Source organism: Elgaria multicarinata, chromosome 13, assembly GCF_023053635.1.
Source record: "Elgaria multicarinata webbii isolate HBS135686 ecotype San Diego chromosome 13, rElgMul1.1.pri, whole genome shotgun sequence".
NCBI lineage: Eukaryota > Metazoa > Chordata > Lepidosauria > Squamata > Anguidae > Elgaria > Elgaria multicarinata.
This window is the reverse complement of record NC_086183.1, coordinates 25474585-25496747: the sequence shown is the minus strand read 5'-3', so window position 1 is coordinate 25496747 and position 22163 is coordinate 25474585. Positions and strand designations below refer to the sequence as shown.

Sequence of the window (22163 nt, the reverse complement as noted above, 5' to 3'; positions counted from 1 at the left end):
GAGCTTTTGCTAACAAAGGCACCGCTAAATCATTTCGTGTCTGATGCTCTCTCTGATCAACTGGTGTTAAACCACTGAATGGAAAACTGTAGGACCTTTTTAATCTCTGGGATGGGAGAGTTACGGGAGCGATGAGGCTGCCAGCTGAGCAAAGATCATCAGGAGAAAGGCCAGATCGATACCTCATGCACTGCTACATACGTTCTCATGCAAACTGTGGTCAAAACGTTACAGCCCCCACCCCACCCCCAAGCAGCAAGTTCCCTCCCCCACCCCACCCCACCCCAAAGAGCTCACATTAATCATGCCAAGTGTGGGTATTAAGGGGCTGTTCTGCCTCTCTTGCAAGCCATGTGCTGCCCCCTGGCGACGGAACGAAACAAAAATAGAACCTGTCTACGATGAGAAAGGGAGGGAATATCACAGCTGCCCAAGAAGGTCTGAAAACACGGAGCGAAGAATAGGAGATGACCTCCAGAGGGGGTTAGGATCAGCCACTGGCTGATACCACCACGTGGATCTGATGGGGGCGGGTGGGCTGGTCACATGCAGGGAAAAGGACGGGGGAGAGAAGGATCGGTCCAATAGCATCCAAGTTGAAGAGACAACAGAGCCAGGTCCTAGGGTTCAAGCCAGCGCCAACACTGTATGAAGAGACAGGGAGAACGGGTTAAATTCTAAAAGCGACTTTCATAAATGTCATCTACCATCACTTTCACAACCAGCTTTCACTACAAGACTGGGTTTCTCCCCCCGCACAAACGATCCCAGCACAACACTTTGTGTATCATGAACATGTATTGTTAGGGCTGTCTTAAAAACCAGGGAGGCTCCGATCCCAGAGTCAAGAGATTGTACTGCCAAAAGGAGCAGGGACGAGGGCAGGTCCACCCCCACAGGCTCATTGGTTGATGACAGTAAGCCTGTGTGCACCAGTTGCTGGGGAACATGGGTGGGAGGGCGCTGTTGCACCATGTCCTGTTTTGCTGTTCCCAGCCCGAAGGCTGGTTGGCCACTGTGTGAACAGAGTGCTGGACGAGATGGACCCTCGGTCTGATCCAGCATGGCGCTTCTTAGGTTCTTATGACTGCAGTATGTGAGTGAACCCTCAGAGGCCTTTCAGACCACAACGTTTTGTGCCACCTCATCTGGAACCATCTTCGAAAGAGACGGTTCATGCAACTGTTCAGAGGAGGGCAACCAGGGGTCTGGAAACAAAGCCCTATGAAGAGAGACTGAAAGAACGAGGCATGTTTAGCCTGGAGAAGAGAAGATTGAGGGGAGACATGATGGCACTCTTCAAATACTTAAAAGGTTGTCACACAGAGGAGGGCCAGGATCTCTTCTCGATCCTCCCAGAGTGCAGGACACGGAATAACGGGCTCAAGTTAAAGGAAGCCAGATTCCAGCTGGACATCAGGAAAAACTTCCTGACTGTTAGAGCAGTACGACAATAGAATCAGTTACCTATGGAGGCTGTGGGCTCTCCCACACTAGAGGCCTTCAAGAGGCAGCTGGACAAGCATCTGTCAGGGATGCTTTAAGGTGGATTCCTGCATTGAGCAGGGGGTTGGACTAGATGGCCTTGTAGGCCCCTTCCAACTCTGCTATTCTATGATTCTATGAACTAGCCTACAGTCAGTAAGTCCAGAGTGACTGACTGATCGACATGTACTGTGCCGACTGGCCCTAACTAATAGGGTTCCAGGAAATGGCGACCAAAACCATCGAGAGATTGGAGCAACTGCCCAACAAGGAAAAGATCTTTTAGACAAGTAAGGGAGAACATGACAGAGGTTCATTATATTATGCACGGTGTGGAGAGATGTTTTTGCCCCTCTTGTTTAATACGAGAGGCTGGGATCATCTAATAATGCTGAATAGTGGGAGATTCTGGACAGACAAGAGGAAGTAGGTTTTTCCACAACATTGTTAAAACTATAGAATTTGCTACCGTATGATGTGGTGACAAGCATTAACTTAGGCCACAGCTAGACCGAAGGTTTATCCTGGGATCATCCAGGGTTCACCCCTGCCTGAGCACTGGATACCCTGTGTGTAACCTAGATGAACAGGTTTGACTCCTGGACGATCCAGGGATAAACCTTAGGTCTAGCTATGGCCTTAGATGTCTTTGAAGGGGATTAGGGGAATTCATGGAGGAAGAGGCTAGTAGTAGCTCCTAATAGTCATGATGGCGATGTACTACCTCCAGGATCAGAGGCAGTACGCCTCTTTATGCCAGCTGCTGGGGAACATGAGCGGGAGGGTGCTTTTGCCCCCATGACCCTGTAGGAAAGAGGGTGCTGTTCTAGATGGGCCATTAACCAGATCCAACGGAGCTAAAACAAGCACATCCCAAGGCCTGGGCTTTCTTGTCTCTCCTTCCTCCACAAGCCCCTTTGCTGGATGTATTCAACTAACAGAAAACTCACTGATCTGCACCCACCCAAAGTCAGGGACAGAGGTGGCACCCCAGAAACTGCAACTAAAAGGAGAGGCGGCCTTTGCTCTGAAGTACTTCTACCCTCCACTGCAGCTTTCCCAGTCAGATGCAGAGCAGAAAGCACAGGACAGAGCTATCCCCAGTGCGGAAGAAGTGACGCTCCCAACTCACCAGTCAGCGCTTCCTGGGCGAAGTATTTGACATCCACATCGGGGTCCTGCGTTAGTTTCTCCAGCACTGGCTTCACCTCATTTTGAAGGGTGCTGTGGGGGCAAGAGTGGCAGTGGATGAGCAGCGGAAGGCGGGATCTAAGGATCTCCGGAAGATCTCTGAGCGCTTTCCCTGCCTTCTTCCCCCACCCTCTTGAAATCCATCCTCCAACCGTGAGCAGAGCAGGGCTGTTGCTACAGAACGGGAGTGGGGAAGCTCTTCCCACCCAAGGGGCCAATTCGATTTCAGAAACACTCGCGGGGGTCACATGCTAATGTTGAGCGGAGTTGAAAACGAAGGAGCATGAAGGGGGGGGGAACGCAAAATGGGTGGGGCCAAAAACACCAGCACCTCGTAGCTGAAAGCTTTTACTGCCAGGGACTCCTCCGCTTTAGGAGTGATGTTCCAATCTTTCAGAACGGAGGAGAAAAAACTGCATAAAAGCAGTTTCTATACCTAGGGAGGCTAGAGGCCTTCAAGAGGCAGCTGGACAACCATTTGTCAGGGATGCTTTAGGATGGATTCCTGCATTGAGCAGGGGGTTGGACTCGATGGCCTTGTAGGCCCCTTCCAACTCTGCTATTCTATGATTCTATGATTCTAAGCCACTACATGACTGGAGGTTGGGAGAAAAGGCTATGGCTGTCCAAGGAACCTCGGAGGGCCAGAACGGGATTTGACCTCAGTGATTCCCCACCCGACCATAGAGGGCTCAGCCCAGCAATTCCCAGTACCTGTTGTCCAAGATTGGTCCGATTTTCTGAAGGGACTTGGCCACGTTGAAGCGGACGTTTGCTACCGCATCTCCTGCCATCCGCAACACCGTGGGAAGCATGTGCTTGGTGGTGATCTCCTGGCCACACACCTCCGACAGCACCTAACGAGGAAAGGGGATCGTGGCGCTGGATCAAGAGCCCTGTGCAACCTGGACCTTAGACGCCTTTGCGCTACGCCTCTGCTGTTCCTTCTAAAGCTAGGCTTGCTGATGAGCTGAAATGATGCTCAATCCGTCAGAAAGCGGCAGGGTCTCCTACTAATTGAGTAAAGGGCCTCAAGGAGTTCGTGACACGTTAACATAAAGAGCAGCATTAAAAATTCTCGCAGGCATCCCGAAGGGACCATTGAGAATGGGAGCCACCAGGCTAGGCTGTTGATTCTCCTGCCCTCAGAACAGGATATCTAATACCGAAAACAATCACCAATCAAACTTCCCCCAGGAAGATTATTCCACTACAGAACAATTCTTATACACAGGGTGCTAAAAATGAGATTCTGTATCCAGGCAATCCAAGACATATTTCGGGGGGGGGGGGGGGGGAAGAATTCTACAACCTGAAAAAGTTTTTGTCAGGATTAGAATGCAGGGACATCACACGGATGCATTTTTGAACCTTTTTTGGGGGGTGGGTGGGGGAGTTTGGATAACATAAGCTGGAGTTCTAGAGAAGCACTGTCTTATAATTTCCCACTTCGCCTGTAACAATAAACAACCCTCGGACTGAAAGGTCCGTGGTTTGTTTAGCCATTCCTTCTTGCAGCACGAGAAATTGGACGTTCTGCATTATGTACCATGTCCTGCTTGTGGATCCCTTGTCGACTGCTGTTTGGACACTGTGTGATCAGAGTTCTGGACTAGATGGACCCTTGGGTTTGACCCAGCACAGCTCCTCATAGGTTCTTAACATTACGTCCAAATCAGGCCTTGTAACATCCCCCACCTGCCCAGCTGCTAATAAAATGTTTTAAGTTTAAAAAGGGGAAAAAATGTGTTTCATTCACTCCAGTAGCAAGAAGTTGTTCTTTCTTAAATGCAGAACTGTCCATTTTTGCATAGTGGGGAACAGCTTCGTCCCTTTTCACTGAATTCATCCAAGCTTCCTTCCCCTCTCCCACCCCCGACCCGACTCACGTTGATGCAGAAGAGCGTGGTCATGCGATGCAAGTAGTTGGGGTCATTGGACATAGCCAGCACCTTGGGGATGATGGTGGCGTGGGCCCAGTCCTTGCCAAACTTCTCCACAAGCTTCTTGAGGTTGCTGGTAGCTGCCTCTCGGATGGCGTAGACTGGGCACAAGAAGGAGAGGAGCAGCGTGACCCAACGATATAGTTTAAAGTTAAGCATGGTCTATGCCAGGGATATTTAAATCTCCTTTAGCTCAAAAGCCAAATTAAATTCGAGAGAAGATGCATTCTAATGGGGGGGGGGCAGGACCAAAACACCAAAAATACAAGCATATTTTAGTCTAAATCTCTTACTGCCAGTAAAGGCTTAGAACGATATCAGGGTTCACAATGGTTTTTGACATAGAAACAGCTTTGATCCCCCATGCATGAGGACCCAAGTTAGGAGAGAGACGGGGTGGATGGGGAGTGTGACCCTCTCATGGAAACATTTAAAGCTGGCAATGAATGTCTGGGTTGAAACTTTTTATATTTCGGAAGATGACTCAATTAAAACAAGAGGCAGCTGGACAAGCATCTGTCGGGGATGCTTTAGGGTGGATTCCTGCATTGAGCAGGGGGTTGGACTCGATGGCCTTGTAGGCCCCTTCCAACTCTGCTATTATATGATTCTATGATTCTAAGAACTGATAACTGTTAGACAATTTCATTGGGTGAAGAGGAAACTGAGAGGCAAAAATTCATTTTTCAACCTATTTTTGCTTTGGGGAATAACTGAAGGAAGTTTTTGCTTCGTTTTGTTTTTTAGACTAAAAAAGTAGAAGCTTCTGTTTAAGAGACTTCTAGTCCTGACACTTTTCAACATCCTCAAAAAGGCACAAAATATGTAAATTGTGGTAGTACGGAAAAATGTAAGATTACTAGAAAAATCAGTCTGTGAGCATCCCTTGTTGAATAATGCAGAAAAAAACCATGGAAACTATTATACTTAAACATCATGATACAAAAAATACTGCCATTAAACCTGAATTTAATTGCTTTTATGGCTGGAAAAGAATTCTCTCATGAAACACAAAAATGCAACCTAACATCTTTTATTCCTGCACTAAAAGCTTCCATGAGTCAATTCACTCTGCTGGAAAGAGGAGTTTACACAATAGATCCCATTAGTTCTGAAGTATACTTTCAATGCTATAGATTACTAGTAGTTAGATATAAAAGCACTTGATATTTTGAAAACTTGGGCCAAAATCCAGAGAACTACTTTAGCATGCGCTCTCTCACCGAGGTATGGCCCGTTTCCTACAGGTAATGGCGTAATTGCACAAGATTAGGCCTTTAATTAACATGAATGCCCTTCTATTCCTGTGCAGAATTGTATTTCGTTTATTATTTATTAACAATGTTTGTGCACTGCACCAAAACCAAGTTTCTGGGTGGATTACAAGAAATAACAACATCAACAACACACACACAATAAAGTATAACCAAGAAATCAATTAAACAGATTATACAATGTAAAAATTAAGAATACAGAAGGGCTGGGAATGGTGTTTTTAAAGGTCTTCGCCTGGTGTGCAAAAGACTAGAATACAGACAGACAAACTTTCCTAGGGACAGCATTCCACAGCTGGGGTCCAAAAGACACTTTCTCCAGTAGCCGTTCACCGCACCACAGTTGGTGGGGACATCCAAGAAGGGCCAGTGAAACTAATCTCAGGGTCTGGGTTAGTACGTGTGGAAGGCAATCCCTCAGGTGACACAGTCCTAAGATATTTAAGGCTTTGTAGCTCAGAACCAGGACTCTGAATTAGGCCCAGAATTATATATATATACCCACCCTTTAGCCCAAAAGGCTCCCAAAGTGGCTTACAAAGATATTTCTTAAAAGAGAGTCCTTGCCTACAAGGTTACAATCTAAAAGACATGACACTAAAGGAAAGGGCATTGGAAAGGAGAAGGAAAAAAGCAAATTCAGGCACTAGAGTCTTAGTTGCAAAGTTCAGCAGGTCGTAGGCACAGTGAAAAGGCTGCTGCTTCCTCTCCCTCTGATGACCTCAGCAGTGATAAATAGTGGGAGGGAAGGGGCTCTCAGCTGAGGCTGTATCCAGCTGTGATGGAGGGGTGCCTGCCTGTTTCTTCCTCTCCCTCTGATGGAGCAGTGACTAGAAGCCAGTGCGGCTGACAAAGCACTGGTGTAATATGATCAAATCGCTCAGTCCCAGTTAACAGTCTTGCAGCCTTATTTTGGACTGACATTCCCAGACTGTTTTCAAAGGCAGCCCCACACGCAACGAACCGCAGCCAGCCAAACGGGAGGTTACAAAACATGTATAACTAAAGCAAGACTCTCTCTGTCTACATAGGATCACATTTGGGTTATCAGCCAAAAGTGGTAAAAGATGCTCTGAACCACAGAAGTCACTTTATGCCACTGATAGCGATACTGAATCAATGACCACCCCCAAGCTAAGGACCTGATCATTTAGAGCAGCCTTCCTCAACCTGGGGGGCTCCAGATGTGTTGGACTACAACTCCCAGAATGCCCCAGCCAGCTGGCTGGGGCATTCTGGGAGTTGCAGTCCAACACATCTGGAGCGCCCCAGGTTGAGGAAGGCTGATTTAGAGGGAATGCAACCAGTCCAGATTAGAGATCCTTTCTTTACTTTGACGGACCACGTTTGGATTATTTAGACATGACAGATACAAATACAGCAAACATTAAAGAAGAAAAGCGAGCAAGAGGGGAATTGCGAAGAACCTATTTGCTTCAACTGAGAGCCTTACCGTGATCCACCAGCCACGCCATGCATAGGGAATTCAGCTTCTCGTCAAAGAATTCCACCCCCTGAAGATGGGGAAAATAATCCAAATGAGTCCAAATTAACTTGCAAGACTGCTAGTTATAGGATTCCCACAGCCAGGAGGAAAAAAATATTTATTTATTTATTACATTTTTATACCGCCCAATAGCCGAAGCTCTCTGGGCGGTTCACAAAAATTAAAACCACAATAAAACAACCAACAGGTTAAAAGCACAAATACAAAATACAATATGAAAAGCACAACCAGGATAAAAACCACGCCGCAAAATTGATATAAGATTAAAATACAGAGTTAAAACAGTAAAATTTAAATTTAAGTTAAAATTAAGTGTTAAAATACTGAGAGAATAAAAAGGTCTTCAGCTGGCGACGAAAGGAGTACAGTGTAGGCGCCAGGCGGACCTCTCTGGGGAGCTCATTCCACAACCGGGGTGCCACAGCGGAGAAAGTCCTCCTCCTAGTAGCCACCTGCCTCATTTCCTTTGGCAGGGGCTCACGGAGAAGGGCCCCTGTAGATGATCTTTAGGTCCGGGCCGGTACATATGGGAGGAGGCGTTCCTTCAGATAACCTGGCCCCAAACCGTTTAGGGCTTTAAATGTCAATACCAGCACTTTGAATCGGGCCCGGACCTGGACTGGCAGCCAATGAAGCTGTAAAAGGACTGGCGTAATGTGATCTCACCGGCCAGAAGAAATGGAGAAATGGATGTTGCTCAAATAGCAGGTAGGGTGAACCAGTACAAACGGTGCGGAAAACCCCAAGACCTTGCCTGAACAGCCAGTATTCTCTAGCCCACTGGCAATAACCACCATATCCAGGCCCAGTACAAGCTGAAAGGAACACAAGCCAGGTGTTTTCACACAGCTTTAACGCACTCCTGCTGCAAGCCAGGTCCAGCTGGCCCATGAATGTTCAGCTCGCCATGTTCTCCCAGCACACCAAGTGCATTTCCCAAAGGGCAAGAGAGCACTTACCAATTGCCCAGCCAAAAGGGGCATGTACTCAATGATGGCCAGCCGCACCCGCCACTTGGCATCCTCTGCCAACTCCACAATGGCCGGCAGCAGGGACTGGGACAGTTGCCGGATGCCGATCACCTCGTTCACACAGTCCAGGTTGGAGATGATGTTGAGCCGGACTTCGGGGCACTGCAGAAAAGGGGAGCAGTTGAGATTAGAAGAGTGTCCCCCTCCTCACCTGCAACCCCGAAAACCTGCTCCCTCTCAAAGAGCTAGTCGAGAGGAAGGGCTGCTAGAATCTATCCATATCCTACCATCACCTCTCAACTAGGCCTGCAGGCTTTAGATCTAGCGAGGCTGCTTTTAAAGGCAACAACTGTAATGTAAATTGGCTTAGCTTGGCCATAAACTCCTAAACAATAAAGTAAGCGGCGTAGCGATGGCACTATATAGGAAACTATCAACAGCTACAGGTCCTGATGGCTATGTGCTTCCTCCAGTATCAGAAGCAGTGTGCCTATGTACAGCCGTTGCTGGGAACACAAGTGGGAGGGCACCGCTACACTAATGTCCTACTTGTGGGTTTCCCACAGGGAGCTGGTTGGCCACAGTGTGAACTTAATGCTGGTACAGATGGACCTTTGGTCTGACCCAGCAGGGCTCTTCTCACGTCCTTAACTGTTGGTCCATGTAGCTCAGTATAGTGGACTTCCCAAGGATTTTCCCCATCCTGCCATTTAAGATCATTTAACTGGAGGTGCCAGGGATTTAACCGTATACACGCAAAACACATGCTCTACCACTTGCCTACGGTCCTTCTCCTGTTCTCACACTACAGCTCGGCTCCCCTGGGGGAAGCCACACAATTCAAATTAGTTTACATTTGCAAGGTGTAGAGCTCTTTCTACGCGCAGCTGTGCCACAGCTAATTCTACAACACTGTTCCCCCAGCATCTCATTAAACAACTTCAGTGGTGAGAGAAGTAACCAGCCATGCAACACCGCCAATTACGGGATCAGGGCAGGCAAACGCTCCATCTTATATCACCCCCGAACAGTTAACAAGGAAGACCTTTAAGCGGTCCGAAGGAAGGGGGGTGGGGGGGGGAACCACTCACCTCATCTTTGAGCTGAGCCAAGAAGAGAGGCAGAAGGTGCTCAATCGTGTTGTCCTTGCCCAAAATGGGAGATAATCCCATGATCACAGACGCCAGAGCAGATTTTACATGCTGATTGGCATCCGATACCAGTTCCTGGATGGCAAAAGGGAGTGTTTTCAAACAAATATGACAAGCTGGAAAGAAACGTTTACATAGCACCCATTCATCCCTCACTGCTAAGCATATCCACCTTGTTCCCTGATCCTCTGTGAAATAAGCAACTGAGAGAGAAGGTGCGCCTCGTTAACACAATGCATCTGTGTCTAACCACAAATAGTTAAAATACGTTCTCTCTCCCTGCCCCCCATTCCCCCCCACACCTCTCTCTCTCTCACACACACAGCCAGGAAACCAACCAAGTTCTGTACATGTTTTTGCAATCACAGGAACAACCAAGGTCTTGCTCAAAAGCAGAAGTAAGACGTCTCATGCTACTATCCGTTCTGCTTCTCGAAAGAGAACCTTGTCTCCGTGATTTCTTCAGCCCTTCACTCCTCCTGCAATCTTGCTCCTCACTGGGCCAATCGAAGAGTATGACATGACGCTTAAGACAGGCTCAAGGCCCGCTAAAGATGGCGGCCTCCTGGCACATACCTTGATGCAGGGCAAGATCTGAGTCATAATGACATTTTCACGGCAATCAGCAGAAAGGTTCTCACAGAACTCTACGAGGGAGAAATAAAAACAGTTATTGCACAGATGGAGATCAATGGTGGAACTGCACTCTATCTGGCCAGCAAAGACTAGACAGGAAGTCATTTCTTCACCCCGCTATCAGACTTACTATGCTAACCCACTACAATGCATCAAGCTATTCCTGACCTCCATTCTAGAAGCCTCCCTACAGCTGAATCCAGACAATTTTGTATCGCTTAGCTTCTGCAGAATGAAACCCTTTTAACGTTCCACTTCTTCTCCTGATCTGTGTGTAGAAGCTGCACTACAGCCACACCAAATCAGGCAACGTAAGAAGAAAGATGTCTTTTACTGAATTTCAGGTGCCTTTCAAGCAGGTTTCTAGGTCTCATTGGCTGGAAATAGGCTTGAAAAGAAGGTAAGCATTTTCGAATGGCTCCAGCATTCGGTATACGGATCATGAACCTATCATGCCCCCAACTTCCCCTCCAGGCCTTTAACCATTTTACCTAATCTAAACGTTCATATTTCAATTACTTGTACTGACCCTCCCCATGGTTTCAAGGTATCACAAAGCCGGTTGAGAAGTAAGCAGGCATGTGGTACAAAAGGTATAATCTGATTTGTATTATTTGAATGCTCAATTTACTTTTTTTTGGAGCAGAATGTTTATATTTAGGCACAGAACGTGAGCAGCTAATTATTGGATTTCAAGTCAATGAGATTCTGGACAGGGCAGGGTCTCCACGGACAGCATCAGAACCCCCATTCATTCCATAACTTTTAGAAGGCACAGGTGATCACCACACCTACTTCTCCCCTCCAGACTCCATTCCTGTTCAAGATCATTCACACAGAGTTCCAACCATAACCTATTTGCTATGTGGCCAATAGGGCGGGATTCCAAGCCAAGTGGCCGCAACTGACCTTTGACCTTGTGGGAGGCGGCAGCCCGTACTTCAGCTTCACAGTCTTTCATGAGGTTCTGGAAGGCTGGGACCAAGTCAGTCTTTGTGATTTCTGGCCCAACAGCTTTCTGGAGCTAGGGGACAGAAAAGGCACCAGACTTGATCATGAAGAGTATCCAGTAGCAAAGGCAGTAAGCCTATATACATCAGTTGCTGGGGAACATGGGTGTAGGGGGATGCGGTTGCACCATGTGCTGGTTGGCCACTGTGTGAACAGACTGCTGCACTAGATGACCCTTGGTCTGATTCAGCAGGACTCTTCTTATGTTCTTAAGAGGTTCCCAATGGCTCTACCCCATTCCGTGTCAGAAACAATTGAACCGCCCAGGGAGCTTTGGCTATTGGGCGGTATACAAATGTAATAAATACATAAATAATCCAACCACCTGATGCCCTGGGACTACAGATGTAAGGAGGAAGAAAATTGCCATCAGACAAAGAAACAAGGGTGCCGGGTAGGGTTTTTTTGTATCGTTTTAAGGTGTTATAAGTTGCCTTGGAGATTATTCAATCTAAACTTAGGATCTGATCTTTATTTCATTTTAAAGTGAGCCAAAAGTGAGTCCCACACAGGTCTCTCCGTCAGTATAAGTTGCCAAAATGCACAAGGATTTGTACTAACCTCTGTGAACTTGTCAGCCACCATATAGCGGACCCGCCAAGATTTGTCCTCTGCTGCTTGCCGTAGCGTCGGCATCACCAAGGACTCCAGGTCCTCTTGGGGCAGGAGCTGAGCAATATTGACACAGGCCTCCACAGCCAACAAGCGCACAGAGTCCTGTATGAAACATACAAAAGGGGTTACAGAAGACTTTCTTTGCGGAGGGCCATTCATCTGTACAGTCCACCGCTTCAGCTAAGCTTCCATTCCCACCCAGAACTGAGCGTGCCGTCCCACAGACCTGCTCATCAGAGGCCAGGTTAGAGAACATGGGGATGATCTCACTCTTGACATGCTCCAGCTCCAAGACCTTGGCAAATTCACCCAGCTTGGAGGCTGCTGCTCGCCTCACCATCGGAGTATCATCTGAGCACAAGTTTCGGAAATATCTGCAGAAAAGGGAGGGAAAAACAAACACTTGCTAGCGGGGAAATGCAGGACCATCCGATCAGCATCCCTCCTCTTTTGTCATCGGCCACTTAAACCAACAGGCCCCAGCCTTTATTGCAAAGCATCTCACTTACTGTCGGAGCTCAGCTTTGACCGAACTGGAGACTCGGGGGTAGCAGACACTGAAGAGGCCGCAAGCGGAGGTGCGGGAGGTGAACCAGTCACCTCCTGCCAGGCGCTTCACCAGGGGCACGAAGTGGGCCTCAAGGTCAGACGGAGAGTGCTCGTGGGAGATGGCCCGCAGGGACTCCACTGCCTTGTCCCGCACCACTGTCTCCTCCACTGTAGCAAGGCTCTCGAGGGGGGGCTGCAGCAGAACGAGGGAGGAAACATTACACATGCAGTGCGCCTCAATCAGAAAAGTTACCGTTACCCGCAACAATAAATAATCACTGAAACGGAAGAGGGGAAACCCTAAAATTAAAACTTGACAGATAAATCACCCCCTTTGTTCGGTGTAAGATATGAGGAAGAAGAAGAGTTTTCTATTTAAACATGTCCTTATTGCCATGTTGATTACTGAAAACACAGCCTTCTGTTTGGAATAAGGTAAATGGAAAGATGAGGGAAGATCTATAGGAAGCAAAGGACGTGATGGGCACAGTACACATCGGTCAACCGGGCAAGATGTCCAAAGACCAGGTCAGCGCAGCTGCTGTTTGGAAGTAATCAAAGCAGTCCAGAAACGCACCGCATGTGCCATTAAGTTGCACATCAGCTGCAGACAAAGGGTAGTTACTGATTACCATTTTACCACCCCATCTCATCTGATGTGCGGTAAACATTCTCTTTACCCTGGCCTGGCACGGCAACATCTGTAAGCAACTCTAAGAAAAAAAACCCTTTGTCTCTCTCTGTATAAAAAACAGCCTCAAGCACGTTCTTTCAAGTCGCCAGTGTTTACAACGCAAGACAATCTGATAAATGTTTGCACAGGCCTTGCTTTCCACGTGCTGCCTATGAAGTAAGGCAACTGTTTCATATGGTCTAAATATGTGTACAAGCCTTGCTTGCAATGTGCTCTTTTAATTGTCAAGAATCTTCTTATTTGTGTGTTGTCTCATCCGTGTGTGATATATGTATTTTTACAGCCCTTTGAAGAAGGCCTAATACTACAGAAAGAGGAAGAGGAGAAGGCCAGAGGAAGGAATTTAGAATACAAAGTGCATCTGGACAGTAGAATGGGCAGAGAGGGGAACGTACCAGGAAGGAGGAGATCTAAACTCATCTCATGGCTTTAAAGGGAGGGATCATGGTATTTTGCCAGATTCATACTTGCCTTGCACCAAACATTCTCTTCACCATTTGGCAGTATGATTCAGAAAAAACAACAACAAGCTACCCCAGGAGACAAGACTCACTTCAGGGCAGTTTGGTGATTGGTGAGGGCTCAACGATGCTCCCCCACTGCTCCCCGTTAGCATTTGGAAGGGACAGAAGTGCTCTCAGATCTCCCAATGCGTTCAATCATGTTCTTCCCCAGTAATCTGCTGAAATAGCATCGTAACTTACCAGTAAGCAGTGAACATATTCGGGACCCCCGACAAGAGCTGTAAAGGTCCCCAGCTGTTCCGCCAAAGCGAGAAGCACCTCGTCTTCATCGTAAATAGTGTCTGTAGGAGAAGCAGCAATTGAAGCAAGCAAAGACTAAAACTTGCATGGCCATGGAGCATGGAATCAGGACGGTAAGCTGATATGCGGTACCAATCTAGGGCAGGGGAGGGGAACCTCCAGCAAGCGAAGCTGCTGCATCGGACTGTTGAATTCCTGGTGGAGGACCCTTCTCCTCCCTGAAGTCCTGCCTTGCTCCATCTCTGTGCATGTTGGGGGTAAAAGGAGAGGCACAACCCGGGCAATGGAGGAAGGGAGACAGTCCTCCACAACCCAGACCATACTTCTATCTCTGTGCAGAGAGAAATGGGAAGCTCCCCTTCCCTGTCCAGAGAGGTAATTTGAGCAGCAGAGAAAAGAGAGCTGACGTCACCCTCCATTGTCCAGATATCACTGCCCAAGTGGAACGAGTGTGTGCCAGGGGAGGAGGGAATTGTGTGTGTGCGAATTATTGTGCACATATATGAGTGTGTGAACATGTATACAGGGGACAAGCAAGCTGTGGCCACATGCTTGCCTGGAGCCAACTTGGCCTTCAGGCCAAAATAAGTTCCCTTTCTAGTGTTGCAAGCACAGGATTCCATTAAGAAATCAGCAAGTGTGATACTTTTTTAAACAAAACAAGACGGGGCAGGGATGATGGAAATTGTAGTCCAAAACATCCAGAGGACACCAGGCTGGGGATGCCTGGGATAAGCTTTCCTGTGCGAGACTATTCCATCTAATGTAGGCTCTAGCCCGCAAAAGCTTATGCCATGATAGATTTGTTGATCTTTTTGGTGCCACAAGTCTTTGTAGTTTTGCACAATTTCATCAGATACGATCTACTCCTAAAGCTTCCAATGTTTTAAGAATGACAAATTCATGGTGGAGAAGGCTATCAATGGTAGGGTGACCCTATGAAAAGGAGGACACGGCTCCTGTATCTTTAACAGCAATGTAGGAAAGGGAATTTCAGCAGGTGTCAATTGAAGTGGGTGAAATTCCCTCTTCTTCACAACAGTTAAAGCTGCAGAAGCCCTGCCCTCTTTTGTATCTGGGCACTCTACTATAGCTAGTGTAGCTTTAACTGTTGTGATGAAGAGGGAATTTCACCCACTTCAATTGACACCTGCTGAAATTCCCTTTCCTACATTACTGTTAAAGATACAGGAGCCCTGTCCTCCTTTTCATATGGTCACCCTAATCAATGGCTACTAATCCTAATGGCTATAGGCTACTTCCAGTATGAGAGGCAGTATGCCTATGTACACCAGTTGCTGGGGAACACGGGTGGGAGGGTGCTGTTGCACAGGCAGCTGGTTCACCACTATGTGAACAGAATGCTGGACTAGATGGGCCTTGGTCTGATCCAGCAGTGCCCTTCTTGTGTTCAAAGGTATTTAGAAAATGAGCAATCAAAAGAACCTTGAGCTAACTAAGCGCAATGAGCAGCTGGTCCAGCTGAAAGTCTTATGCTTTTTTCTTTTGGCAAGGCTCTGTCAATCAGCACATCATACAGAATAGGTTTAGCACTGTCGCAGAGCATGAATACCGCCGTTCTCAAAAGGAAACTACTAAAAAGCCTTTGACGCAGAGATTTGGGGTAGTGCCCGATCTGTCATTCGAACACCCAAGCATTTCAGCTTCTAGACTCAGTTCCCTATTCTAAGATAGGACAATGACAAGAGATCCCAGGCTTTTCATTACCTGTGAGAAAAGGCAAGAGCTCGCTGCGCGTCCTCTCAACGCCCAGGGCCAGTGCAATGGTGGAGAGCTTCTTGATGCTGTTCAGACGAAGCTGCGTAGAGAAAAGAGACATTCAGGGAACAGATTCAGTGAGGTGAGACTATCAAAGGTCCTTTAGCGGCTCGATTCTGCATGAGCCGGAGTGGTGGAGACCGTTATCACACTAATCATGTAAGTCTTCACTTCTGTACTCGTCTTCAGAACTCACCAAGTATGAGACAGCACAACCCCTTTTGTACGTGCAGGTAAGTGAGACATGCTGAAACACTCAGTCCTGGTTCACTGCCAATTTCATACATGTGATCTTGCACACAAATGTCACCACGTGGAGGAAAGCCAGTGCAAACTAGGCTGTATATACAGGTAACTGAAACCAACCCTAATCGCAGATGCCAGAAAGAGCAAATTTGCTCCAGAAAGAGCTGCCACATCTCTGTATCTATTGCCCTCATTCTCTCTGCACGTAGTGAAGTATCTGTATACAAATGTTGACAGTTCAAACCAGCCTTCAGGGACTCTATCTGGATAACACTGGTTGGAAACACAAGTCCTTCTAGGCCCGGGACTGCACCCAGTCTCCTGAGCATCGCTGTCAGAAATGCACACACAAAAGCTACGGTCCCAAAGACCAGGTCGGGGGCCTTCCCTAGTGTTGTACATGGGCTGCTCCTTCATAGAATCATAGAATAGCACAGTTGGAAGGGGCCTACAAGGCCATCGAGTCCAGCCCCCTGCTCAATGCAGGAATCCACCCTAAAGCATCCCTGACAGATGCTTGCCCAGCTGCCTCTTGAAGGCCTCTAGTGTGGGAGAGCCCACAACCTCCCTAGGGAACTGAGGATTGCTTACCCAGAACTCTGCTCACCATCTTCTTTCAGCTAAGCTAGAAATCATTCTGGTACCTAAAAATGCAGCACTGATGTTTAGTGCTCCAACTGGGTGCAGTTACGTGGAAGCAAGCCCAATTTAGCACAGTGAAAGTTACTTAAATCCACATCAGATTGGACTGTACAAACATGAAAAATGTTTGAGCTGATTTCCACCAAACCCCCCCCCCCCATGACTCTCACTACGAACTCTTACATGCGCTCCACTCCAGAACAAAACCTTCTCTCGGCTGAAGCACAAGCACTGCTAATATAGAGCCCACACAGAGGCACAATTAATGTACCCAAGTTTATCACAACTACAACTAACATATGAAAGCTGATCCACTCAAATGATCCAGCGCCTTCCACCCTTTTGTAGACTTACAAGTCATGTGATTTATCAAACACACCCAAGGTGGACTACAGCAATTGTACATTACAAGGAAAAGGTCTCCTGACAGGTCACAATCCTGTCTTCCAAATTCAAGCAGTGGAGCTACATGGACAGTTTTTGCCTGCCTCTGCCTTCTCTATAAAGCAGCACAATGACAGAAGAGATGTCAGACGGAAAAACAGCAATCCAAAAAGTTACTATTTCTTTAGAAGACGCTCATTAGGCCCCATACGATCATGATTAAGCGTGGGCAAGCTTGCCATAGCAAGTTCAAGTGGTACACAGCCAGAAAACATGCATAACGTGAAGAGAAAAGGCCCATGGAAAGCAAGGCCTTCCTCAGCTCTGAAATAGCACAATTTGGAGGAAGAGAAACAAATGGGAGGCTACACTCAGAGGCCTATCACATTTTTGATGCCCATAACATTCTCAATGACAAAGGAAACAGAAAATTGACATATTATATCAACTTTGCGAATAATTCCCTAAAAAAGGTGATGTTACAATTTGTTGTAATACTTCCCTATCTGCAGGGTCAGTCATTTGTGGCAAAATGAGGGGGGGGGGAGAGAGAGAACCAAATATTTGCCCATTTATAAGTTTTGTGCAAGGAGTTGGTTTTAGATGCCTTAGTTGAGAGGAGAAGTGGAAAATCATAAGCCTGTTCCAATGGTCTTCCTTCCAATTCTTCAAGAAGCTTTGTACAGCTTTGAAGTTCTACCATGGGAGGTCATCACCCATAATGACCAGAAAATGTGCCTAGGAGGGTCTCCCTGCCTCTGCAACCACTCCATAACAGTGCTTCATCCAACAGCAGGTGCACGTACTGTGACACTGGCCTGACTTGCTGAGCCAGTCCAGAGCTCTTCCCCACCCAAATATATCCTCAATGGGGCAGGGCAGGCTTTTGACTTGGTAGGATTAGTGAGACATGGCTCTTGGCTGAGGTTCATGCAGTGATACAACTGCAACATGGGCCTCTCCAATTGATGATCAGAGCACACTAGCGTAGAAAGGCATTCCGGTCAGTGAGAAAGCAAAACTTTATATAAACTGAAGCTTAATCCTGACAATATTAACGTACCACTCATGGAAGATTCATTTTCCGGGGGAAATGGTGGTGTTTACCCTATTCTGGATGGAATTGCACTCCCCTAAAGGATTAGGTTCGCAAAGTGGGAGTGCTGATTGATCCAGCTTTAACACTGAGGTTCAGCTAGCATCCATGGCATACAGCACATTCCGGCAGATAAGGCTGGTGTGCCAAATGCAACTCTTCTGGGGCGTAATCGGTCATGTTTTGGTAATCTTCCGGCTAGTCTACAGTACGAGTGGGCAACTTGTGACCCTCCAGATGCTGCTGGCCTGCGACTACCTTCATCCCCAGCTTGCAGAGCCAAAGGTGAGGAATGATGAGAGCAACAGTCCATCAACATCAGATTTCTCACTCTTAGTCTATAGCGATGTGATGTACATAGGACTTTGTGAAGACTATTGGGCTAGTTTCTGAAAAATGCAGCTACTAAGATGCTAACTGGACCAACTGATGAGAACATCTCACTGATTTTAATACAATTGCACTGGCTGCTTCCACTGGTGCTTACCTTCTAAACTTCTACACTGATGGAACCAACTAGGGGTCATGAAGGAATGCCTTTCCCCCCACACAACAAACCTTCCTGAATGTTAAGGTCATCTTCAGAGGCTTCTCCTGATCCACCCCATCCACAAAACCTTCAGAAATTCAGCATGTGGCTTCTGGCAAGAAGGCCCTATCAGGTATGGCATGCTCCCTTTCAGATGCCCTTCCCTTGGGAGGTTCACCAGGCATCAATTCACATCCCAAGCATTTTAAAGTCGTGGCAATGTTTTGTTATACTCTGTTGCTGTGAATTTGTCTGTACTGCTCTGTTGTTTTAATCGCTATGACCGTATTGTTGTCAATTGTTTTAAATGTTGCTAGCTACCCTGAGAGAATCAACACTGTAAAGGTGGGATGGAAATCCTACTTTTACAAATAAATAAATCCCAATGGCTGAGATGGGCTTCAGTAAATCTGCCTTTTCATTGCTGGGCAATTTGTAACATCTGTCAGAAGAGGGTCTGTGCTCTTTCACCAGCAGCAATCACCTCTCCATTTAGGAAAGGGTTTGGTAGTGCCTGTCTCAAGCTATACATGCTGCTGAAGACACACATGCACTTGCTACAAATATCATTATTAATGTAGTCCCCTCAATGTATGTAACATGGTGTGTTACTATTCCATAAACCAAGTGGTACAACTCTGCCACAAGTCAGCATGATTTAAATTGAACAGTGGAGGTGACTAGAAAAAGAAGGGAGCAGCATTGGAGAAAAAGACAGGTGTATGTAGCCACACACACTTATGCCTGATTACAATTTCACAAGGTCAGTAATTCAGTGAATTTTAAAAACACTGAAATCTATAACTGACACCGCTAAAATCTGTTCACTCCATCAAAAAACACTCTATAACAGCAGCATTTTTTATTTTTTATTTTGCATCTTTTCTCCATTCCCCCACAGTTACACTTGCTGAAATTTTGTTTGTAAGCTCATAAGGACAGAGAGCTTCGGCTATTGGGTGGTATAAAGATGTAATAAATAAATAAATATGCTATTCTAGGAAGTATCATGTACATTTCTGGATTTTTTTTATATACAAAACCCAAATATGAGCAGCCAGTGAAGAATGCATCCTGGCCGACACTTCTGTCAACCCCAGTCAATTCCAGTGCTGGAGCCATTTGGGACTGAAACATGAAACTAGTCCTGCAACACTAAAGTGTGTCTATGTGGTCCTGTGTACTTCAGCATAAAAGCAACAAATATTTACACCGGCTTCGTCTAAACGGAACACTTAAGGGATTGTAATAACGTCAGCTTGCTAACTACTTGCAAGTCTTCCGTTTCCACAACTCAACTATTCCAAACCTGAAGCAACATTCCTTTTTAAAAAAACCTCTAAGGGGTAGCATCCAATGTTAGTACTACTTAGAGCAGACCCACTGAAATGAATGGGACTTGTTAGTCATGGTTAAATTAAGTTAGGGTGACCATATGAAAAGTAGAACAGGGCTCCTGTGTCTTTAACAGTTGTATTAAAAAGGAAGTTTCAGCAGGTGTCATTTGTATATATGGGGGACCTGGTGAAATTTCCTCTTCATCACAACAGTTATAGCTGCAGGTGCCCTGCCCTCTTTTAAGTCTGGTCACTCTAGTAAAGCTCCTGTTTAACTGTTGTGATGAAGAGGGAATTTCACCAGGTTCTCCATATATACAAATGACACCTGCTGAAATTCCCTTTTCTATGCAACTGTTATACAGGAGCCCTGTCCTCCTTTTCATATGGTCACCCTAATTAAGTCCCATTCATTTCAATGAATCTACTCTTAAGTGGGACAAACATTGGATACTACCCTAAAAACAAAACATTTTCTTGAAAAGGTAACCTGGCACAGTTGGCTCTTCCTATGACAACATTAGGTGGAGAAAGAGCTGTAGCTCAGTGTGATAAGAACACATGCTTTGCAAGAAGAAGGTCCCAGGCAGGGCTGGAAAAATTCCTGCCTGGAACCCTGGAGAGCCACTGCCAGTCAGTGTCGAGGGGTAAATGGACCAAGGGTCTGGCTCAGGGTAATTCATTCATTTATTTATTTAGAGTATTTTTTATCCCGCACCTCAGCCAAAAGGCTCTCGGAGTGGCTTACAATTTATCAATAAAGTAGACAGTCCCTACTCTCAAGCTCACATTCTAAAAAAGACAAGACACACAAGGAAAAGTGGATGGGGAGGGAAGAGGGAGAAAATAAAAAGAAATTAAGGAGACTGTTTAGGTTGGTGGGAAGGCCCTGCTCCGTCCTCTCATGGTCAGACAGTTTCCTATACGTTACTATGTACATAAGTGGTACAGAGGACACCATGCCGGCATTAACCACAGACTAAGAGCTGAGCATTCACAGACGAGGGTGGGGGGTGGGAGAGAGGCGAAGGAAGAAATCATATGGAATCAGTTACCTAGGGAGGTGGTGGGCTCTCCCACACTAGAGGCCTTCAAGAGGCAGCTGGACAAGCATCTGTCAGGGATGCTTTAGGGTGGATTCCTGCATTGAGCAGGGGGTTGGACTCGATGGTCTTGTAGGCCCCTTCCAACTCTGCTATTCTATGATTCTATATCCTCCCCACCCCTCGTATCAAGGTCGTGTCCAACATAGCATCCTATTGACAGCACCCTAAAGCAGATCTCCTGATGGACTCCCCCCCTCCATGGGAGGAGGAAATCCATCCCATCCTCATATAAATCCCATTGGAGTGGCGCTTGGGTTCATGGCAGGAAAAGCCATGGGATCAAGGCCAGAAGCCCTAGACTCACTCTCCCCCCCCCCCCAGCTGCCAAGGATCCTTCCCCGATTGGGCAGGCAGCCTCTGTGTAATGAATGGGCGAGGCCTGACCCAATCAGCAGCCTCCTTTCCCCATTCCATAAATAGGCTTATCAAATTTATTTAATTTATATCCCGCCTTCCTCCTCTCCAGTTTATCCTCACAACAACAACCCTGTGAGGTGGGCTGGGCTGAGAGTCTGTGGCTGGCCCAAAGTCACCCAGTGGGTTTCCATGGCCGAGTGGGGGCTAGAACTCGGATCTCCCGACTCCCAGTCCAACACTCTAACCGCTACACAATACTGGCTCTCCATGCAACCGATGGGAGTAGGGGGACATGGATAATACGGGCCCTTTCATTAGCCAACACCCTCCTTCTCGTTAGCCTTCACCCTCCTTACAGCCAATCCGGCTCCGCTTCTGATAGCTCTCATCCGGGTTTTTCAGATGAAAGGCAGCCGGTGATTGGTTACTGTGCCGGGACTTTGGCTTCGAAAGCCCTCTTAACCGCCCTGACCTCTTCCCCTCAGTCCCAGCTAGGCGCCCGCAGGCCCGGGTCGTACCTGAACGTCCTCGTTTCGCAGTTCATCGATCAGCACAGCAATAGGATAAAGCGAGTCATCTCCGTCGGCGGCCGCCATCTTAGCTCCCGGCTTCGGCTCTGAGGGGTGCGCGGGGTTCACGCGGACGCCTTGCAGGGGCGGTATAGACGCCATTGGCTGCTTAACATGTCACCTTAACTTACTCCTAAATCTCATTGGCTTCTTCCGCACAAACACCACCTCTTCTGTGCTTCTATTGATAGTTATTTCTATCAGTCATTCCTTTTCTTGCTTTTCATTGGACTAGAATTTCAGAATTTGACCTTCCCCCAAAACTCATAGGGAATTAGGGATATTAACTCCATCCTGTTTATTGGTTGGATGGTCTCTATTCCCGCC

At 47.0% G+C, this 22163-nt stretch overlaps 1 protein-coding gene across 1 annotated transcript; it reads right to left on the bottom strand.

Moving 5' to 3' along the window:
* Positions 1–283: 283 nt before the first annotated feature.
* PPP2R1A (protein phosphatase 2 scaffold subunit Aalpha) lies at positions 284–21908 on the bottom strand. The gene is made up of 15 exons (XM_063139922.1): positions 21786–21908; positions 15520–15610; positions 13732–13832; positions 12294–12526; positions 12011–12158; positions 11731–11886; positions 11068–11182; positions 10099–10169; positions 9463–9597; positions 8360–8533; positions 7347–7407; positions 4566–4720; positions 3391–3533; positions 2618–2709; positions 284–644 (listed from the first exon to the last, which is right to left on the bottom strand). Exons 1-15 carry the CDS (start codon positions 21861–21863, stop codon positions 628–630), a joined length of 1770 nt encoding a protein of 589 aa, XP_062995992.1. The 5' UTR covers positions 21864–21908; the 3' UTR covers positions 284–627.
* Between the last annotated feature and the right edge of the window lie 255 nt (positions 21909–22163).

Bases quoted from the DNA above. Each gene is read 5' to 3' on its own strand.
- PPP2R1A (XM_063139922.1), bottom strand. From the start codon at position 21,863: ATGGCGGCCGCCGACGGAGATGACTCGCTTTATCCTATTGCTGTGCTG. The intron at 15,611-21,785 runs GTACGACCCGGG...TTCTCTACGCAG, and splicing joins TGCGAAACGAGGACGTTCAG to CTTCGTCTGAACAGCATCAA. The intron at 13,833-15,519 runs GTAATGAAAAGC...CTTCTCCTACAG, and splicing joins GCTCTTGCCTTTTCTCACAG to ACACTATTTACGATGAAGAC.